At 39.6% G+C, this 22,489-nt stretch overlaps 1 protein-coding gene across 1 annotated transcript in view; it reads right to left on the bottom strand.

Moving 5' to 3' along the window:
- Positions 1-8,410: 8,410 nt before the first annotated feature.
- The window catches only part of PACRG (parkin coregulated), a 225,944-nt gene continuing 211,865 nt past the window's right edge, over positions 8,411-22,489 (bottom strand). Inside the window, exon 5 of the mRNA XM_018077466.1 lies at positions 8,411-8,875. Coding sequence (XP_017932955.1) covers positions 8,721-8,875 — 155 coding nt within the window. The 3' untranslated portion in view covers positions 8,411-8,720. The remainder of the gene's footprint in view (positions 8,876-22,489) is intronic.

Here is a 22,489-nt window from a genome sequence, read left to right as displayed (position 1 = left end):
GACAAGAAAATACAGTGCAATGCTACACAATGGTAATAAAGAGCTGAAAATACTTGTGGATATGAAGGGAAGCTGTTGAGCAGAGGCAATGCAACCATCTTCTTGGGAAACCTAATAATGCTCAAGGATTAAACGGAGTTTAAGAAATCCCATTGAAAACAAAGGAATACTATTTTTTTCTTTAAGGAGAAAAACCCCACCATTATAATATGTATGAAAAAACACTGCAGAGTTTGCAACTGCCCATTTTTTCCTACTTCACGTGGTACCAAAATTATCTTATAATTAAAAGCTGCTATAACACAGACCACAAATCAATCCTGCACTATGTCAGTAACAAAATTATTGATAGAAAACAGTCTTATGAAGTTAATTTAGCCCCTCTTATTGTCATTGCTAGACTTAAGCAGGAGGATCCATCCCTTAAAGAAGGCCAGAGCACTATTACACAGATTTATATATATATACACACACACATAGAATTTAAAAGCAAATAGTCAGAATTTACCAACTTAAATTTCTCTTCTGTGATGAGGATTTATTTTTTCCTTCTACTGATAAAGTAAAAAACCCCTTATTAATGAGGCCTCAGTGGTAGTTACACTGCTGCCACTACATTGAGAGAGATGTACATATTTTTTTCCCAAGGAGGATTTAACTGCTTTGTAGATCCATAACAATATTTCACAGAGAAAGCTTTATTCAATTGGAGCTCTTAAACCTCCATTGTGAAATGCTGTGGTATTTTGTGAGATACGTGGCCTTTGCTATGCACGTGATGCTGGTAGGTTTCTAGGCATGCAAGTTCAAGAGCTTTATTTTCCAGGTATTTTTTCAATCAATTAAGCTCCTTGGTAAGACTGCATGCACTACTGAAAGGAAGGAAAAGAAAAATAACCACTAACTCTTCCTTCTGTAGAAGCAGCTGGATTTGCTGCCGTTGTCTCCGCAGAGCAGCTTGGATGCTGGCTTTGGCCACTTGCAGGTTCGCCGCCCTGGAATGTTTCTGTGGGTTTTTCCTCCTTCATTAGAAACATTCTTGTGATGCGGGGGATTCCTATCAAAACTATCATCACCCTCACAACTCGAATCATTCCCCGGCCTTTGAATACGGACAGCTGCCGAGCTACAGAAAACATAGCTGTGCCTCTACAGAATTCTTCACAGAGGGCTTTTTTCCTTAATGTTGCATTTTAACGTGCTTATACACCCAGCCCCTATGGGGGAGTGAACAAAAGGCCTTTTAAAGGCAATCGTTCAGAATGCTCCAGTTGTGCCCTTAATTGCATCCAAGTACACGTGGGCTCAGCTCTATGCGGGCATAGTTTTAGCTGTAGGTTGATTTTAAGCAAGCCACACATTTTATACCAAAGCAATGCATAAAAGCACACACAAGAGAAGAAAGCTTTAATTTAGTCACATTACTCCTGTAAGTAATAATGCATAGCAAGCAATAACTGGATGCAAGAAGTCTAGAGCAGATGTTCCCTTTACTTTGATTCTTGAGGCAGTGCAGTAGCAATTTCTTCCTTTGTAACAGACATAGATGATTCAGTGTTAATAAAAAAAAAGTTTCAGGCATGGAGTTCTTCCAGTAAATAGCTGAGGAATAATTCACACTGTGAAATGTGGGGCTAAATGAGGACTTCCAAGTATTCCCCCTCCCTGCACTAAGAGCATTTTGAAAGAGATCGGGGTTTATACTTGGACTTAAAGTAGTTGATGAAAAGTACTGTTTCTGTTAGATATTATTTTTTTTTCCTTCAGAAAGAATTTAGTTGCTTTCCAAAGAGGTGGAGAATTGCAGACCACCCTTGGGGTCTCTTGCCCAGTATGTGCTGGGGATCAGGCTTGCTCCAGCCTGGGACAACACCAACAGCAGCTGCATTGGCCCCTGCAGGAGAAGGGAAAAGAGGCTTGGCAGGTTGTGCTGCCAGCTAGGAGAAGCCAGGCTCAGCTCCATGATGCCAGATGATATGCTAGCTGTGATGGAGACAATATCCCATCCACCAAGGCAGGATGTTGCTATGGGTACATTGGGGCAGAGATGGCAGCGCCTGGAGGAGAAGCCAGTTGAACATGTGCTGTCTCCCCACCAGCAGCAGCATCAGCAGCTCCAAGCATACCTTGAAAGACACATAGGAAGCAAGGGGAGAGGTCCCAGGCTGTCCCATATGGCAGCACTGGGGCACCTGTCCAGCCCTCCATACAAGCAGAGCCTAGAAAGGCTCCACCAAAAAAAACTCATAAAACTCCCGGTCATGGAAAGAACCCAGGTTGTAGCTGGGGGGCCACAGAGGTAGGGGGTTGGGATGTGCAGTTGCGGGGGCCTAAAAAGCTCAAAGAAAGCAGTCTCTCAGTGCTCACAAGCCAAGAGCTTCCCACCATTTCCTCTTATTCCTGTCCCCCACCTGCAGCAGAGTGGATGTTTTTCTCCCAATACACTGCAGGATTATGCAGGAGAAGAATAGAAGAGGCCTTATTCCAGAGATGTTTTGCTTCAGCTACTGCCCAGGGACTCAAGTTCCCCAAAACTCACATTTTCCAAAACATAAACTGCAAAGGAAAAGCCTTTGCCGGAATAGCTGTTCACTCCTAGTCTCTTCTCATCAGCTGCCCCCCTACCCACCCAGCTCCATCAACATCTATTCCAGCTCAGCATAACACCACTTCTCCCAGGAGAAGCGGGAAGCAAAAACATGCAAAAATGAAGTAATGGGACTAATGCAGGAGATAGAGATGGCCAGATGCAGGGATATCATTCCCTGCTTCTAGGGTTGGAGTTAGGTAAGCCAAGCTGCTTTGCTGTAATTGCTCCTTAGGGAAGGGCTGAGGAATTACACCCAGAAAACAGAAATTGAAATGTGATACAAAACTGGATGGTCCACACATTTACAGCCAGGCCCCCTGATTAATGCAGTAGCGTGCAAGATGAGGCAGATGCTTTGTCAGACATTAATTTTGCCTGCCTATACCCAGTGGGCCTCGGCATCCGACACTGTTGAACATGTTGTTGACAGGCTGTGCTTGTGATGTGGAGACCTTCTTGAGCTTTTTGATGTGTTTTGAGGACTTTGTGCACAGGTTTTCTCTGATCATTTTACCTATATTAGAGAGCAATGATTTCATTTCATGCAAGGTAAGCATGACTCCATGGCAGTCACAGAGCCACAGTGGTTACAGATGCTAGTGACTACAACACTTACTGCAGAGGAGCATGCTACCAAAAAAACCCACTCCCAAGTTGTGTATCATATGGCTACAGAGGTAGAAGGGGTGCAGAGATGAGACCCAAGATCAACATGTTCCCACTGTGCCGCAGAACAAACTGCAACAGAAGGCTGGTGTGCAGCTGATCCCATTCTGCCCTCCAATAGCCTTAATGTCTGATTTTTTTTTCCAAAAAACATTATGCTGATGCAGATGAACACAGGAAGTTTGGATTGCTGAGATCATTTAATAAACTAAGGGTGTTTCACACTCTTTTCTTGAGACAGGCAACCAAACGCTATGATACTCCATTTAGGTGCTCTCTTTCTTCCCGTTACCTCAATGCATTAACCTACCCTCACTAAGGCAGAGTAAGCAGGCTGGGATTTAACTTCACTTTTCAGCATTTGAAAAGAACAGGATTAGTTCCCATTTCACCCCCTCTCACCCCATGCCCCCAGCAGCCAGGGTCAGCAGCACATAGCAAATGCAGAGGGCTCCTATGTACACGGACACCCACAGCAGCAGCAGAGAGGGTATGGTCCCAAAAATGCCCCTGGCCATGCTAATGGCTGTGCCTTGAGCTTTCTCCTCCACAAAGGTGCCCATTCTTCTTCAGCTTAAGGCTTTCTTTCTATGTGAGGGGTTCTGTCAGCAGCTCTGTTAGCAAAAAGTCCAAGCAGGCTCCTCCTCTCCACTGTAGGAAGGGGACTCTGGGCACATGGCCAGCTGGTGCGTGCCACAGCAAGGTGGCCAAGATCAGGTGCTTCTGCTGCTAAAGGGGAAACCCAGAGAGGGGAGCAGTGCTGTCACCCACACTGGGCAGGCTGACCCTGTCCTGCTGCACCCACAGCTCCATACCATGGAGCTTATGAGCCAGTGGTTCATGAGAGCTGCTTAACTCACTCCTGAGTGTTGGTAACAAATAAAAGTATTTGTGGCATCACAAATGGGACACAAAGCACAAAGCTGACTCCTGGCTTCCCAAGAAACATACTCTTTCCTCCCTGAGGCTGCAGTTTGCTGCCTCAGCTCAGGCAGGCTTCCACCCGCCTCATAGAAGACAACACACACTGTCCCAAGGAGGGGAGAGCTCTCAGCAAGGAGCCCCACAGACATACCCAGGCTAGAATTGCTAGGCAAGAACAAGAACAGCTAAGATATGCCCCACCACACACACTCCCCTTCCCTCCCCTCTCATGCCGGAAGGATTATGGGGCCAGTGTAGGGAACTTCTTGTCCTGCCAGGGCATAAACCTTCCTCTCCCAGTCTCCAGGAGGCACAAAGCAGCTCTGAGAGGCTGCAAGCAGACAGGCTTTATATGGAGTTCCCACAAATATCACTGCTTTTATTTAAGGCAGAAAACACAGGATGTTACAGATGAGTGGAAAAATGTGATGTGCCCCACTGCCTGCAGAGCCCCTCAGACTGGACAATGCTTTTCTGGAAGTCGGAGGGTCTCCAGACAGGATTAGGAAAGCACATAGTGTCTGCTCTAACTTTTTATTTTTGCCCTGCTTGGCTGCAACTACACCTCCCTGCACCCCACACACAAACACCCTCCCAGCTAGGGTCCCATACCTTCCCTCCCACTTACAGCTTCCCATAGCCCTTTTGTATTTGACTCCTGGGAGGCCCTTTTCAAACTTTTTTGGCAGCTCCATCTCTTTGAAACACTGGAAAGCTACCAGCGAGAAGCCTGGCTCCGGCTCCCTGCCACCAGTGCTGGCAGCAGCTTACCCTGTCCTCTGCCAGGCTCTGCCCCTCTGCAGGAGCCTGAGCAGCCCCAGCCCAAGCTGGGCAGGAGCCACTGCCACCCCTGCCCCTGTTCACCTTCACATGGGCAAGTTGTAGCATTCAGTGGCTTAATAGCTTGCACAGCCACTGCTTTATAGCACCTGCCAGCATTTACGGAGTGCCAGAGTTCCCAGAACTCTGACACCTGTTACAGAGTTCCCTTACACAGCTTTGGGGGACAATCATCCAAAAGATTTTATGTATTCCTGTTTTGATGATCATGCAAGACAAAGGCAGCCACAGGTATATTATTCCTCCCTACTGTTACCATATGTTTTTTATTCTTCAAGCTAAACAGCTACCAGCCAACCTAACTAACATGTCTATCAAGATAAATTGGAGACATCTCAAACATTTAGTTTCCAGAAAACCAGCACTGACAACTTACTTAACTGTCCACACATTTGTTCACTTCTGCTCCTTACCTTGCAATTGCTGGAGAGCTAGAAAACAGCAGAAGACCTCAGAGTAAGGCACAAACCACATTACTTCTGTTACACCAAGTTAGCCTCAATGCCACTACACTTAATTTATACTGCTTGAAACCTGGCCCAGAGTGCCTCCTAATTGATTACAACTAGAAACTGTTGATTGGCTTGCCCCTAGTGTCAGTGACCACAACTACACAATTGGTAAAAGAAGAGGCAGTTACTATTTTTTAACCATAATTCCACTTTTTGAGCATAGTAAAATAGCTAAGCAGTGTATTGAATGACATAGTATTACTCATATGCTTAAGCACCTGAGTCCTTGATCTTGTGCTTTATAAAGTGCTCTGAGCTGTGCTGTAATTGCCTATAAATATGCTGCTGATCATGCTTACAAGGACACTGCCAAGGTTGGAAGGTCTACAGATTGACTTAGTAAAGTGACAACTTAAAATAGTTTTATTCTCAGTGTTCCTAAATTACCAACCTGTGTTTTTTCTCATGCTTCTTTTTATCAGTCCAGCTCCTAGCAGTAATAAGGTTATGGGAGAATGTTCACTTCTAAAGCAATGGACCAGGTATAGAAATAGTATGACAGAGGCTAATGTTCCCATCCTGAACATGCAAATAAAAGCACTTTACTGTAAAACCTATTCTTCCTGATGTGAATGGGCATGACCTCTATTGCCCTTATGCTTTGCCATAAGGTCACCCCTTGCAGACTACTGCACACCAACGTCTTGTGAAAGAAAGAGCACAAGGCTGAGGCGATCAGGTCTGGGCAAGTCTGCAGCTTCACCAAGTACCCATTTTCCATGGTGTGTCTTTGTCAGCAGGGAACAGAGTTACAAAGCTGGTGAGGAGCCTGCAACTTCATCTCATCCTCAGCAGTGCTGCTGGGAATGCAGAGGGGTGATGGGATGGGGAAAACACAGGGATGAGAGCCCTTTCCCGCACTGTCCTTTCTGTGAGCAGCTCTGTGGCTGAAGCCCAGCGGCGGGGGAGCTGAAGCCAGCTATTGAGGAGCTTTTTGATCTCAGGCAAAGAGCAGTACTGGACTTTCTTTAAGGAAAGAATACAAATAGCTGAGGACTGAAAGGTAGCCTGGGATTTTTCCTTTCCTGAAGGGCTTGGTTTGTTTCCGAGCTGAATAACTCAAACTCCCTCTGAGCTGCAGTCCTCCAGCACACTCTGTACTCATGGGAAACCTGCAATGCCACAGTAACCAAACCCACAGATGCCAGTAAATTAAAATGTATGGCTCATTGGTGCCAGGGACAATGCAAGGCAAACAGGGAGAAAGTGCAAGCAAAAGCTGTGTTGATAGTTCCAGAGTGGCTAGTAGAAAGGCATTTTTGGAAGACGTGGCCTTGCCCCCTTGCAGTATTCTGCTAGCCTCTGTGCTGCAAGGTTTGAAGACAAAGCTCCTGAGTTTCCACAAACATGGGCCTAGAGCTAGGCTTCACCTTCCTTTCTGTCTGGAAGGTGAAAGATTTACAGATACCCTAGACACGAGGCAGCGTTTTGAATGTCCTTATCCATCACAGGTGTATGCTGGACACAGGACAGACATTGTTTAAACTCTAGGGATTTGAGGGAAGCCCTGGCAAAACCGTGTAAAAAAATTCAGAAAGAACCAAAACCAAAAAGAAAATAAATGTCTCTGGAGCCTGGGAAAAAGGCACACCTCCAGCAGCCATGGGGCTGGTGAGTGCCTGTGTCTGGTGGCATCACTTGATGCTGCAGTTCCTCAAAAAGGTGGCAAGAGTAAAAATCTTCTTCGCTTTTTTTCAGTTTCAGGAAAGAGAAGAAAGTAAAAAAAAAAAAATCCTCAGGCTGAAGATGCCACAGAACAGAAAAAGGCAATTCTAATGTCAGTCTAACAACAGATATGGCTCAAAGTTTCAGCAGGTGGGAAGGTGCTCCCCACGCTTCCAGTAGGCATCCAAGAGAGCAGGGCAGCGTAGGGGCTATGTCTCTCACTCGGGTAAGCCTTGTAAGGTGTGAATATGGATAAAGACTTGAAAAATCTCATGTGTCTAACACCAAAGAGTGCATTTCAGGCTCTAACAGTTACAGAGAAACACTTGAAAGTGCAACTTGCATATATTTTAACAACTTCCAGAAACCAGAATAAAAGCAAAATGAGCCTAAAACCTGTACTTTAAAAAAATCTCATGCTTTTTAGGCAAAGCTTGTATCTCTGATTTGTTTTGAGCTGACTCCATAATTTTAAATGGTTGTCCTTGAGAATTGTAAGTCTTGTTTTATTTTTTGTAGGTTTATCCCATAGAAATGCTTAAAAAGCAATAAAGTCAATCTCAACAGCCTTGCTTAAATCCATGATTATATCAGTTCTGTGTTATGGGTATGCAGGGAGAAACTATCTGAGCAGGAAATTGTAAGGGATTCCTGCAACAATAGTTACATCGTTAGCACACGTACATACCATAATAATAACAGAAAAGCAATAACAACCTTGCAATTACAAAAAATACCCAATGCCCTTTAAAAATGTATGTGTATATTCTGTGTTTACCCAGATTAAGTGTCACTAGGGGCTAATATTTTATGTACTCTATATATTCCAATTGGTTTATTAAAGTTTTTTCTGTGCTACTTTTCTTCAAAACTGTGGTAGTGCCTTATGTTCATCAAGAGGAACCCAAGTTCCATGAAAGGTAAGCACCTGCAAGCCGAGAACAGGAGCGTGTAAGAAACCTGGATTAATTTAATGACAGTGCTTTATAATGGATGATATAAATTTTCCTGCTGTAGTTGTTATGTACATTCAACAGTTTTATTGTATGTCAGTGCACATTATTCGGCACAGCTGCTAGAGAGGCATTGCTGAACTGGTGTTTCTCTTCCATGACAAACACCTATTAAGCAGTCAGCATAAACTCTTCTTGTTACAGCCTCTGACATCACCCTCAGGGCAAGCGGACACAGAACAGCAATTGCTGAATCGCGTATGAAAATTATAGTTTTATTGTCTATACAAGTGAAGGTTTAACTCAGATTCCTGCTCGAGTCAGCTCTGTTATAAAGGAGTGATTCTTTCAGGGTACAAACAAGCACAGTACACCATTGTAATCAAAGGAACAGACACTATTTATGTATTGGAAAGCCTTGTTCACAATAGTGCTAACACTCTAATGCCCCAGAAGCCACTATTTTAGCAGCTGTAGAGAAAATAAAGCATGACTAACAAGATGCCATACAGAGTCAGATACAGTTTTTTTAGTACACAGATGGAATCATCCCGTTTAATATAATTCAGTTTAACGGCACGACCAATAAGTAGGAACCATGTATTTAATGTTTATATAAGCATTTTCTCCACCGTAGCGTTCAAAGGCTTCCAGTGTCTCTTGAATGAGAACTCCAATATTTTCACGCTTCTGCTGGCTGTATTCTATTCCATCGCCTAAATTAACTGGTTAATAAAAGACAAAAAAAAATATATTTAAAGTCTTATACTTTGAAATAATGACATAGGAAATTGCAATTGCTGGTCAGTCACTGTGCCTCTATTAGAAACTTTGTTCTGTGACATGAAACAGAGCTGAATTTGAAAATAGGATTGGTTTGGTATCTCTTTAAGGCTCTGCTCAGGCTCTAGTTTCATACGCCTTCAAAATTCATGTACACATTACTTTAGTATCTAAGAAAAAATCCTAATAAAAACAAAGAAAACACATTCTTTTATAAGATGAATATGGACTCTCTTACACTGTTAATCTCTTAAAACTGTTCCTTCTTTATTTCTAACATTGCTTATTTAAGACAAAATTCAACTGCCAGATGCATAAGCACTTCTCTACAAAACATGATTTAATCTAGAGTTGTTATGGTTTGAAACCTTAAAAAGGTATTGGTTTGGGATTGCTCCCTGTTAGACATCATATTCAAACACTTTTTTTGTTTCTAATAGAGGGAATGTCATCTGGCCTAAAAGAGATTTTTGGAGTATAACATGGTACTCATTAAATTTCTGCTTCCTGAAAAATGTGTAAAAGTAAGTCAATGTCAAAAGGAAAAATTGTTGCAGACCCCAGATGCAGTAACGTTTACTTCTGCTTTCTCTAACATGGACTAGCAAGGGTGACACATGATCATACAACACAGATCATAATTCTTTAAAAGTCAGTGTGAACAACTGCGACAACAAAGTAAGAACAATAAGAAATAACTTCACCTGTCAAGATGCTGAGAGATTTAAAGGAGGAAAATATAATTTGTTTGGGTTTAAAACAATATTCTGCAAAGTATCTGAATATATATTCCAAGATATATATGAAAAATAATTTGGTAGGAGCACAGTGTACTCAGATGGTGGTACGTGGTGTGTGGTGTAGTGGCCAGGTGGGGCAGCTGTCACACTGCTGTAAGGTAGCCCACACGCAAGCAGCCAGTGGCCTCACTGTAGGCAGCAGGGACAATATGCCCATAAGAAACATTTAAGATCTCAAACAACACTGCTTGCTCATTGACACTCTCAACCAGGCAGTAAAAGACAGGCTCCTCAAGACAATGCAACCAACTCCTCGGGTATTGCTGCCTTTCACATTAGAAACACGGCGTAGATTTTGCTCCCACTGCAGATTCCCTGGTCGATGAGACATAGATGTACAACTTCATGCATCCTCATATCCTCTCCTAGATCTGAGGCCAAGACTCTGGATTTAAAGCTTGTGACTTTGTTATCAGAAAAAACTGAAGAACCATGCTTGTGAAAAAAGAGCTGGTAAACATGGGAAAAAATCATCATTTTGCTGAATTTTCCAGTAATATATCTGATTGCACTCCAAGTTAATTATGTGTATACCAGTTTTTCAAACTGCTTACACATATTTATGTCACTTTGCTTTTTATGAAATAGTTACACAAATACAGATGTGACATGCAAGGGCTGCCCTTCTGAGTGGAAAGGTAGTAATTTTTTTAAATGATGATTACTTATAAGCACACAAATATTTTTGAATACATTAACTGTTAATTTCACTGACATTAGAAGTCAGGATTGTGACATCAAAATTTATTACAATGAATTTACTGTAATGTTAGAAATAAGAGATTATGAGAGTGTATAGAAAACACAAAGAGCTATTAAAAAAGGGATTGGCTTATACAAAATACTAATGCAAAAAGAAAAGCACATCACAATTGAGTGCAATTTAGAGTAAACATGGTTTGCTCTTGCAGAAAACAACTGAGATAACTGTGCCTCATCACCTGTCTTGCTTGTACGCTGCCAGCACTCTCCAGAACACCTGGAGGTATTTCTGATTTCACCAGTCTGAGCAAAGGAAACCCTGAACCTTGACCTAAGTCTTGGCAAATATGTAAAGGAATTACTGACTTTCCAACCATATGTCTATTATCTGTAATTTTAAGCCTACACACATGCTCTGCTAATGAGCTTACACAGCTTTCATCATTCTTTCAAAGAAGTAGGAAAAAAATCAGCTGTCTGGAAGTAATGGGGATACATTGCTAAAGAAGTTTGGAGGAGGCCAACAAGACTCTGTGATAATGCTGGTAGAAGAGGTATTTTCCAGAATTGCATGTTACACTCTTTATTAGAAAGCATACTCTGTACAAAAAATGACATCTTAGATGCTTGATTAAAAGGTACCTAAGAGATGGAGGCAATGATGAAGGAAATAGTCTGCAAGCAAAGACCGAATGTGTGATGTGCAGACCGTCATTACAATTTTTTTTTCCTACAGACCATCTGTGCTATATGAAGGTTTGTATCCTCAAGATAGCCATAATTCACACTAATGTCATGACACAAGCTACAACCAACAATGCTAGAAAGGTTATGTCAGCATCGAGGTCACCTGGTAAGTACTAAAATAGCTATCCTATGTAGTTACAGGAATTAACAAATCTTTCAGACAAAAAAGATAATCATTAACCCAAGAGGACAACATCCATTACATGGATGAGTCAGAATGATCTGCCCAATGCACCTAAGGGTAAATATCTATTCATAATAGTAATGATGATTAGTTGGAAAAAAATAGCCATTGAAGTATAGCAGACTCAGCATGCCCTTCTCTGGTTTGACTTTATTTCCAAGTTAGTTTGCCTGAAAAGCCAGCTTTGTCAGTCACAAAAATGTTGCGTATGTAAAGTGTGAACATGGATCTGATTCAAGCTCTTTATGAAATTGTCCTTTATGAGGGAGAATAAATCAACATGAAAATCCTAGGAAGCACATTCATCATATCTTTGTGTCCAAGTGAAATGTATGGCAAATTCAGCAGTCATCAAGAACTCTATTCAGAACAAAAGTTATTTCTGTGTTTGGAAGAAATGCACAGAAGGACTAGTAACAGATCTAGAGGATTACAATCAGGAAAAGATATCATTTTCCCTTCCTAGACCAAAAAGTTAGTTCCCAATCTCCCAAATCATGCACCAAAGGTTTTATGGTCCTTAAAGCAAAGTGAAAGCCTTTGCACCTGTCAAGACCTGTGTTAGCTGATGAAATCACGCAGCACGCCAAGCCCAGGAGTGGCACTCACTGCCCTGCCAATGCCAGCTGCTGTAGCCAAGGAAACCCTGCTCAGATCCTCAGGGACTGAACTCAGCATTTGGCAGGGAACATCTGGCAGAGGATTTGAATTTTGTTTTAAAACGTGGCTTGTATTTGAGTTTAGACATGGTTCTATTAATGATTCAGGATATTAAAGAAATTCTGGTATTATTTGTATTCCATCTCATTTTGTTTTGAAATTTCACTAGGGTAATGCTAAAAATATAAAATTTTATTGCATTAAAGAAGGACAAGCAAGTTTCTCCCAATGCACTAAGAGCCCAATATGGCAGCTTTGAAGTTCTGGAGTGGACAAGAAGGGTAAAACAACCCATAAAGCTCAGTCAGATCTAGTCTTAATTCTGGACATTTGTTAGCATCTGAAAGTGTCCAAGACATTCTTTCAGTGTATTAGATTTCACTTCAAGGTAGGCCAGATCTCAAAAAGAAGGTTTTTTAATCCCCCAAATATGTTGCTTGTAAGTATGTCAGAGATATCAGAGTTCGGTCTTGGTGGTGATTGCTCCAAAGGGTTCTGCTTTATGGAAGACACAAATTAAAACATGAGTTTTCATGCACCTATTGTTGAAGGGATGTCATAGAACTTGGGATATCATATTTTCCCCATGTGTTAAATATCTGAGGAATGTTTAGTATTGGAGGGCATAATAATACTTAAAAGAGATTTCTGAAGAGACTGTGAAGACAGTCCCATGTCCCCAGCTTAGGTAACATTTTTAATCAAATTATAACTCAAAGGCTATTCCTTTATTCTTTAATGATGAAAGTGATTCTTTATTGATTTTAAGAACATACAGGCCTACACATATATTTCAACTTATTGCCTTGGAACTGTTGCCTAAAATGATTCTTAGCAGAAATTTTTGAAGTACTACTAGTTAACAACAAAGACCTCTTGTATAATGGCTTTGGGGTTTTTTTCTGGTTAGTTTTTTTTTTCTTGTTTGTACACAAATCAGTAAAACTACTTGGAAAGACATTCCTCCCTCTTTGAATCCTAAGAAACAAAGATACTGAAAGGTAAAGTGACTTGTTCCAAGTCATGGAAGGGATCAGTCACAAACCACGATTTTCAACTTTTTATTGCTGATGGTGAAAGTTCTGTTTATGGTAAAATGTAATTATGGTAAAAATCAGTTTTAAGTGGATCAGTTCATCCTAGTCCAACCAACATGTATTTTCAGCAATTAAAAGGTTTACAGAAATGCAACACGGTAACCTGAATGTTGCTTCAAAACAAAAAAAGCCAGCTGCAATGAGATTGAGCCTGTCACAGAACAAAATGCAGTTAAGCAGGACAAACTAGCATTAAAACATTTTGAGGAAAATTTCTGGACTTTTTTTCCTTCTGGGAGTTATCACCAATACCAAGAAATAAACAGAAGCTGATTTCAGCTATAGATTGACAGGCATCTATGTCAGGATTCACACTATGTAAGTTCAGAGCTCATGTGCAGTTCAGAGATTAATGAGTTTCTCAAAGTCTTCTTGTTAGGAAAAGTTTAATTGCCATAGAAGGTGTTGACTTACTGACTGGAGTGGAAAATGAAAGCCCCTGATGAGTCACTGCGTGGAGAGGGAGGAAGGCTCCTTTGCACCACTCCTATCATTGTGACTCAGAACCTGACTTTGTCAGATCCGGGAAGGATGAGGTAGTTTGGTCTCCCTGTTCATTTAATTGAAAGTTTGCGAAAAGTCACCTAACAGGTAAGACTCTAAACCCCTCCTGTCTGCTAAGAAACAGTGGGACATTGCCAGTTCATTTCACTCAGGGCAAGGAAGAGACACCAGGAGGTTATGGCTTCTGGTTGTTACTAACCCAGACAGAGAACTCCATGTTCCCTTCCTGAAGGCTCAGAGCAATGTGAACATCCTTCTACATGTTCTTAGGACACATCTAGATTATGTACACACAGAAGTTCAAACTGGCCTCATGCAGGCTGGCCTCAAAGCCATAGAAGAGTTGGAAGGAAGAGTTAATAGAGTAACTTATGTTGGAAGGAACCTCTGGTCCAAATGCTCTGCTCTAAGTCAGCTCCATTTCCAAAGCTAGATCAGGTTGCTCAGGGTGGAGTATCTGCAGTTGCTCAGCGCAGAGTAATCCCAGAATGATAAATGGTGCAGGGATCCCCTTGGCCTGGTAGAGCTTTTCAAATGTGATGAAAGGAAGTGCTACTCCTTAAACATGAAAATGTATTTTGTGAAGAAGGGTTTGCTGAAGTTACAAATGTCATGGGGCGAATGTGTTGTGATACAAAACAAATCTAAACTTTTGGCATAGTAACAGATAACAACATATACAACACTTTTGGAAGCTTAATCATATACCAAAGAAAGAGGCACAGATTTGGCTGAAAAATTAGTAAAATTTCATTTACACCCTGATGTGAAACCACGAAACATAATTAAAAAAATAACATGTATCTTTCAAAGCACTTTAAAACATTAAAGTTGATCATAATAACATATTTCAAAGAAGGCCAAATCTTTGAATAGGCACAGACCTGCTTTTTGACACTATCAACACTAAGAGTTCCTTGTCTCTTACTTTACTTGGTTCTTCCTTCTGTTTTTCATCACTAAGCGCTGAGTTTTTGTCGCTTTACAATGCTACAGTACTGCAGAGACTGCAGAAGAATGTTTCAATCCAAGAAGAGAGCATGTATGCTTGGAATTAAAAAAGAATAGTAATATAGAGACATTTTAGCCCATCATGTCTCAGAAAAGATTTTTTTAATTCTCACTGAAGGCATTTTGCTTTAACATAAAATATAGATTCTTCCTATAGTTATCTTCCATGTGCAGCTATTTCATAAATTAGCATTTATTGTACAGTGTAAGTGCTGTTACTATAAATACTATTCAGAAAGTCAACAAGTCAGTAAGTAGAGGAAGTGCTCTGATTGGAAAGGAAACAGTTGACTGACTTATGATGTTTTACTAACAATGTAAGCCTACAAGAGATAGCTGCAACTACTTGTAAATTGCTGCAGTTAAAAAAAACACCAAACCAAACCAAAACAAACCCATACCCAACAAACCAAAACAAAACCAACTGAAAATGAGCCAAGATAGCAGCTGTTATCACAGTTCTCCATTTCCAGGAAATGTTAACAATATCAGATGTAATCCTTTCTAAGCCCAGCCTTTTTTTTTTTTTTTTTTTAATAGAAGTACAAAAATGAAAAAGAAATCACAGCTTCTGTAACAAAATTTATTAGCAAACATATCTGACCAATGAGGTAAAAAATAAGAGATTATTGTGGGTTTTTTCCTCTATACGTACTTAAACTTCTCCGATTAATTTAGACTTTGAAGTTTGCCTGTGTTTTTGTGCTGCAGATCAATATCAAACAAAGTAGAGTTAAATAATCTTACATAAACAGTATACTCAACAGGGGAATGGAATCTGGAGTCTGAGATCTCTGTGGCCTCGGTACGCTGTTTAGTATTGCAAAACAATATATTAGTTACAAATCATGCTTAAAGTGCAACAAGAGTTGCATCAGTTATGTGAACCTGATGTTCTTTTAGTTGCTTTGTATGTATATAAGCTATTACAATGTAAATAATATTTTTTTAGTTGGAAATCATGTTTGTGTGTGCAAAATTTGCATAGCTTTTCTGGACTGATGTGAAATAAGGTTTGTTCATGCCATTAATTCCTCATCCAAATAAAGCATCATTAATGCAAAAGGAATTAAACCATGAAAAAACAAATCTTTGCAAGTGTGTGGAATAAACATAATTTATTTTTTAAAGTAATTCAAAGTGACAAACCCGAAAGTCTCCAAATGCTTTAAAAATTGTTGATTTCAGTATGAAATGTAGTCCTAAACCAGCCAATTTTTGGGTTACATACATACTTAAACCCAAGATGCTTACCAATCCATCCTCCTTCCCCCAATGGAAGTTTTTATTAATGTGACCAAAATGCTCTTAAGGAAAAGCCCTAGGTTTTTCTTCACAAGCAAAAAGCTCTTTAATTCACTACTTTGTATTAATAACTGTTGATATATTTATACATCTCCAACGTACTAATGGAAATGGTTGTGTCTAGTTTGAGCATTCAAAATCATTACCATTTAAGGACCCTATTTGGTCTAGCTTGCCTATCAAAAATTTGGCAACTAAATTACTTCAATGACTTCTTCTGTAACTTTGTGACAGAAGAGTGAGCCCTATATTGTCATTGGAATTTTCACCCCAACATGAGGAAAAAATTTCTTTACCTTGAGCGTGTCAGAGCACTGGAACAGGCTGCCCAGGGAGGTGGTGAAGTCTCCCTGTCTGGAGACATTCAAATCCCATCTAGACACGTTCCTGTGTCACCTACTCTAGGTGACCCTGCCTTGGCAGGCTGTTGGACTATATGAGCTGCAGAGGTCCCTTCCAATCCTAACAATTCTGTGGAATGCAACCGTATAAAATAGGTCAAGATATTAAAAATTTCCCATCAAAATTATGGAAGCAAGTTGTTAGATATGCCTATACATTGCTGGATATGCTTGAAGTTGCCAGTTTTCTAATTTCACTGTTCCCTAATTAAGTTAAATAATTAAGAACCTGAAGTCAACAGAAGGTGTTTTAGCAGTGATTTAAGAAGGGACAAGGAGATGAAAGCTATGAATGACTGTGTGGATTTGCCAAGATTTCTTTCACTGCTGTAGGACAAGGACAGAATTTATGCAGTTTAAAGGGCAGCTAGCACTGAAACTGGAATGTGCTATTTTATCCTCAAGCCAGACAGAAAGGAACAGCCCACTCCCCAGATATCAGTAGTATAAGTGTCAGGATATCTCCTTCTAGTGTTTCTTTATATTTTTATAATATGTAGATATGTATTTTAATAACTTGAATAATCTGATTTCTGTTCCTTTCTGAGTTTTTCCAGTTAGATCAATGCATATCATAGATTAAAAAAAACCACCACCCCTCAAAAAAACATAACCTTCCTAAGATGTGAATTTACTTTATTTTTATGAAGAACATGAAGGACATGAAAAAATATTTATCAAAGCTAGTTAACAACTATTCATTTTATATTAAGAAAAGCATACATTTGAATTTATAACAGTTTTTCAAGTAAACAGAAAAAAACCAATTATTATGATGTGTAGTCTTTACTTATAGGAAGGTAAAAGAGACAAAAAGAAAAAGGAAATTGCGTCCCCTAGGTATGGTGTTTCTGCAGATTCACAGCTTTGAATTGTGTAAGTTGAAGACTTTTGAAAGCAATGTAGAAACTGCACATACACCACATGAAGACTGAAATTTTTTTTTTTTACTGTGAAGAAAGATCAGTGAATAAGAACCATTTCATTAGTGATTCTTAGTTGGAAAACACTCAACCTTCTTGTCTAAATTATACTTGTACCAGCTGACAGAAGATATATATATGTTTTTTCAGTAACCTGACTTAGACCATCTACTGAGATTTAGCAGACTGACATACTCCTGCAATACACACCAAAACCTTTCGTTTTGCTACTTATACAACTTTTATAAGATTACTTCCTTTACTATCCAATATAAAGTCAACATTTACTATGCCACTGTAGATATCATAGACCCTAGAATGTGTTTATTAAAATGTACTCCTAACTTTTTCACGAAGGGATCACAGTGTTATTAAAACACAGGCATTTTAGTGATGCCTAAATAAAATTGTTTGTACCAAAGAAGCAATTACATACAATAAGTGTGTATAAAAGCAATAGTACGGGAAACGATAAGCAGTTTTTTTAAGATAAAACTAGTATTCACATATATTACAATATTTTAAGAGAAAATGATTTTTAATATATAAACTCATATATTTATTTTATTATGCTTTATTACTTTTCTTCATTGTTTTAAGAAAATGGCATTGTTCCAGGAAAAATTATTAATGCAGGGTCTTTTTTCCCACTCCAGATAGTACTTTTTCTGACAAAAATAAAAAGCAATCATGGGTCCTAGCTATAGGAGAAAGAATTAAGAATATATTTTTCTGATTTCTGGTGTTCATGATACAATTTTACTGTTGGCATGTATGAATATAGGAAAAAAACATTGCTCTTACTCGCATTGCTTACACCTGAAGAATTGCAATCATCCATAAGCACATAATCTCTTAAGACTGTACTTGTTTTCACACATTTGCTGAAAAAAAGACCTTTAAACATTTATTCTGGAACTATGTGTGGAAGTAAAGATGGCTTTTCTGTGAGCAAACAGGATACATGACATGCTCAGCACAGTGAACTGGAACCCAGTTAACACTGATCATACAAGTGTCATAACACAGAGAACATCCAACTGCTAAGAATGCAGCACTATTAGTTCAGTCTGTAATACTTTTCTTAATATCCTTTCACTTCATTACAAAAGCAGTGAACCTGAACAGTCATGATTGAAAAAAAATCTTTGCTTCTCAGGTGAATTTGTGGTTGTTTGTCCAAAACCGCTGCACATATCGTGTTTCTATAGGCTGACAGCAGTGAACTAGGTACAGTAGTTTCATCTCCTCTGCAGTGGTTGTTTGAGGTTTTTCTATCCTGACATGCTGCTGTGACAGTGCTTTCAAGCATGGGATTAGAAATTTTGCAATTTTTTATTCTCCAGCCAATCCTGGCAAATGTGACCATTTCTGTTCTCTAACATAGCTAAAGCATGCTACATTTTGTAACTGCATCTTAATTTTCTACTCGCCATTCATGTCTTATAGCCCTTCCAGTCCTCGTGCCTGACAAGTCTACAACTGTTCAGCTTCAGAAGTAAACAGCTCATACACACACACACACACACACACACACACGTGCATGTCAGGACAGTAAGGAAGAGATAAGAGAAGGAAAAAGTGATATGACTGACTGCTCTTGGTCAACTCTGGCCAGCCTAGAGCTTTGTAAGAGCCAGGAAAACATTATATAACACATCAGCGCACAATGTGTTAGAGTACTTGAAGTTTGCATTTTCATGTATTATAATGCAGAGCAAAAGCAAAAAGCTGTCAAGAAAATTCTTCCCTGGCAACTTAAATATGCTTTCTCACACTTGGGTGATCTTAGAGTACATGCACACATTATAGTCAGCTTTACATTAATAACAATGAAATGTCCATTCCTATGAAGGAATGTCATGAAGGGGGCTTTTAAGATAAATTTGGGACCTTGAAAAGATAACCTGGAAGTCAGCCTGACTAATAGCTAAGTGGGACATATTTCAAGAGTAATATTCTCTTGCAGTTTCTCTGGAATGTTTATTGCTCAGTGGGTAGGGTCAGCCTCCAGAGGAAAGGAAGAAGTAACACCTCACAAAATTCCTTTATCGCTTCTCTCCAGTCGACCACAGATGGTTGTTTCATCTCCTACGTTCTTTAATGCTAACGGCTGCAGGAAGTTTACAGGTCTCTGATCCAACTCCGTAGCTGCAGTCCTGAGTTGGTACCTGTTGAAAGCGCTACCTCAAGATTAACAGAAAACTCTGCTTCAGAAAAACATCAGTGAGCATTTATGGACAACAGCAGCTAGAGCAGAATGATGACTTCTGAAGGAAACTATGGGATGTTATTTTAAGGGAAAAGAATAATATATACTAGTGCCCATAAATTAATGTGAGGTAATTTCGTCATGAGTCCCCAAGGAATGTTATCACTGAATGGTGATATCTGGAAAGGTCCTCCTGCATTGCTTGTCCCAGCACAACCAAAGTTAATTAAGTGCTTGACTGATAAGTAAAACAGACATTTCTTGTCCCAGGGAGAAGAATGTGGACATTGGAGGAGCAGAAGACAAACAAAGGCTGAAAGTGGAGGAAGAGAAGCCAAGGACATTCCTTTTGCTAGTTAATTTTTCTAAGTATGCTTCATAAAGGTTTTAATTTATATGAATATATGCATCATGGGTTAGCATAATTATTCCATAGTGTAATTTAAAATAGCCCACTGGATGCCAACTGACAAGCTACATCTGAGCCTGTTGACTTTCCACTGTCATTTTGTAGCAAAATGTGATGAAAAGGTAGATAGGCTTATCTGCACATCTGTAGCTAGAACCCAATATCTTTGCTTCACAGTTATGAGCACGAATCTTGCCTACTTACAAGTCTGCTCTGGGAAATGATTAGAACGGAATGTCAATGATACTAATGTAAGCATAGGGTTCCTTCAGGAATGTGCTATCAGCTTATGTATTAACTTTATAAGATGGAGGAGGTGAACTGAAGCTGCTAGTAGTCCATGAGAAGAGAGATACCAACAGCCTTCCAGTGCTTGAGACCTCTCCTATTGCCTTCTTTTCTTCTAATCATATGGATAAAAAGAAAAAAGAATAATACAGAAATCTCTTGCTGGTTTGGTAATATCTTCATTTGAGAGAAGCATTAAGCTTTCCTCTCTACTTAATATCAAAAAATGCAGAAGAGTCAATAAGTCATTTTAGGCACGCTTATTATCAGATCTAGTGCCTCAGCCATCTGCCTCAACAGCTCCTGAAACTGCTGATAGTTGTCTGGAGCTGATTATAACCACTGTCACTGAATCCTCAGAAGACATTAAAGAAGTCAGGCTAATATCAGTTTATTTACACATCCTCACTCTTGTAACATATCTATATCTAGCAGCTCAGAATGGCTTAAACAGGGGTCATGGTTCTAGCTTTGTAGGGGAAATCGTACAATAAGATAAGAACTTGATTTTATAGGAGAGGAACAATAATAGCACAATTTTCACAATTTTCAGCTAACAGACTGACTTAACTTCACATGTCCACAGAAGACAATGTGAAAACAGTCAGGCAGAATTAGAGACACAGGGCAGGAGACAACACAGTGGTATAAATCTTTAAGAGTCAGAATGGAGATTTCAGACCAAGTTAGGAATTGCAACACTTAATATCTGTCACGTCGGCTCTGCAGGAGACTCAGCAAGGCTGCATTAGATTTACCTCATGGCATACAGTAGGAGTTAGATTCCCAAGAACATTATCCAAGTGAGTGAAAGGCTGATCAGTGAGTCTCACAGAGGCAGCCAGTGGGGAACAGGGAGCAGAACAGTGTCTAAAACATAGTTTTTCTCAGAGACTTAAATACTTGCATCTAGTGTGGAGTTACAGCTCAGAAGTTTTCCTGAAGGTAGATAGTTATTGCCATTCCTTCTGGGCGAGACTGAATGACTTCTTCAAAAGCAAGTTGTGCCATGAGACAGTAATGATACCTGCTTCCCATGGATGTGTGCTGGTTTTGTACTACACCTCTTTACAATAACAATTTGTTTCCCACAAGTTCTACCAGCTAAACGGCAGTATAAACCAAGGCATGTTTTGACACATTTATCTGTTGTATACCCTACCAAGAATTCTCTCGTCGCGGGCATGAATTTATGAATTTGGATCTCTCCTCTCCATCCAGATGCTTATTTTTTCAGAAACTCTGTCCCTTTTCCAGTTTGACTGACTTGGGACAATGAGTTTAAAAGTTATATGAGTTAAGGGGGTGAAGGCTGGAGGATGGGGAGTGGGGGAAGATTTACAGAATAACCTTGCGACTCATTAAGCCTTGTGTTTTTAGGAGGGTAAGCAAAAAATACATGAGCAAGGGCAGCAATGGCTGCCTTGTTTTTCAGAATTTGAAAACCTAGTGGTGAAGCACCCTCCCAGGAAGCAAGAAGCAAGAAGCCTATGTAGTTTCAAATCTGCATCTTTTGTGATCAGGGAGATTTCACCTAATTATCAAATTAGTTACTCATGGAGGAATGCTCCTGTGACCTTTATGCTTATGATTTGGCAAGGAAGCAGCTATAGAGACAGACCCTTTGCTAGACTATGAACTTGTGCCAACATCTGCAAAGAGACACAAAGTTTAGCACCTGAATCCAATTTTCAGCAGCTACCTGAGTGGGTCGATCCTGAGGCCTTAGCAGTTCCCAAATGAAGGCTCTGGTGAATCAGAACATCTGTACATGAGGCTAGATATTTAAATGTCTAAATACATATTTACATGAATACAGTCTACAGTGCCAATTTTTAAGAGTTTTGACTTGAACTAACTTCCTAACAGATGGTTATTCTGAATCTATCTTCATTTATTTACGGCTGTTTATGTTTTTACAGATATAATAAATGACCTAAAGCTTATTCCTTTTCTATTTATTTATATTTTAATAACAGTTAAAAATATTATTGTACTGTACAATCTATAGAAATTATATAAAGATGATCTTTCTGTGTTGTACTCACAACAGACTGTTCCAAATATTCAAGGAAAAACTTCTATGACCAAAAGGTAAAGTGAACAAGCATAAATTAGATGTTAGAATCATGTGTACCATTGTAAGCTTAAGCAAGATATTACCATAAAATAGAGAAGGCCAAAAAAAATCTGAAAGAAAAAAAAGAAAAGAGGAAAAAATACAGGAAGATATGCAAAATATTTAAGTGCATGTATCAGAAGCTTCAGAAAATGGAATTCAACAAAATTCATGCAAAATTTCTCAATAAGATA

This window comes from Manacus vitellinus, unplaced genomic scaffold (assembly GCF_001715985.3).
Source record: "Manacus vitellinus isolate BGI_N305 unplaced genomic scaffold, ASM171598v3 scaffold_37_pilon, whole genome shotgun sequence".
NCBI lineage: Eukaryota > Metazoa > Chordata > Aves > Passeriformes > Pipridae > Manacus > Manacus vitellinus.
Note: the sequence above shows the minus strand (reverse complement) of the source record. Positions and strands in the feature narration are given on the sequence as shown.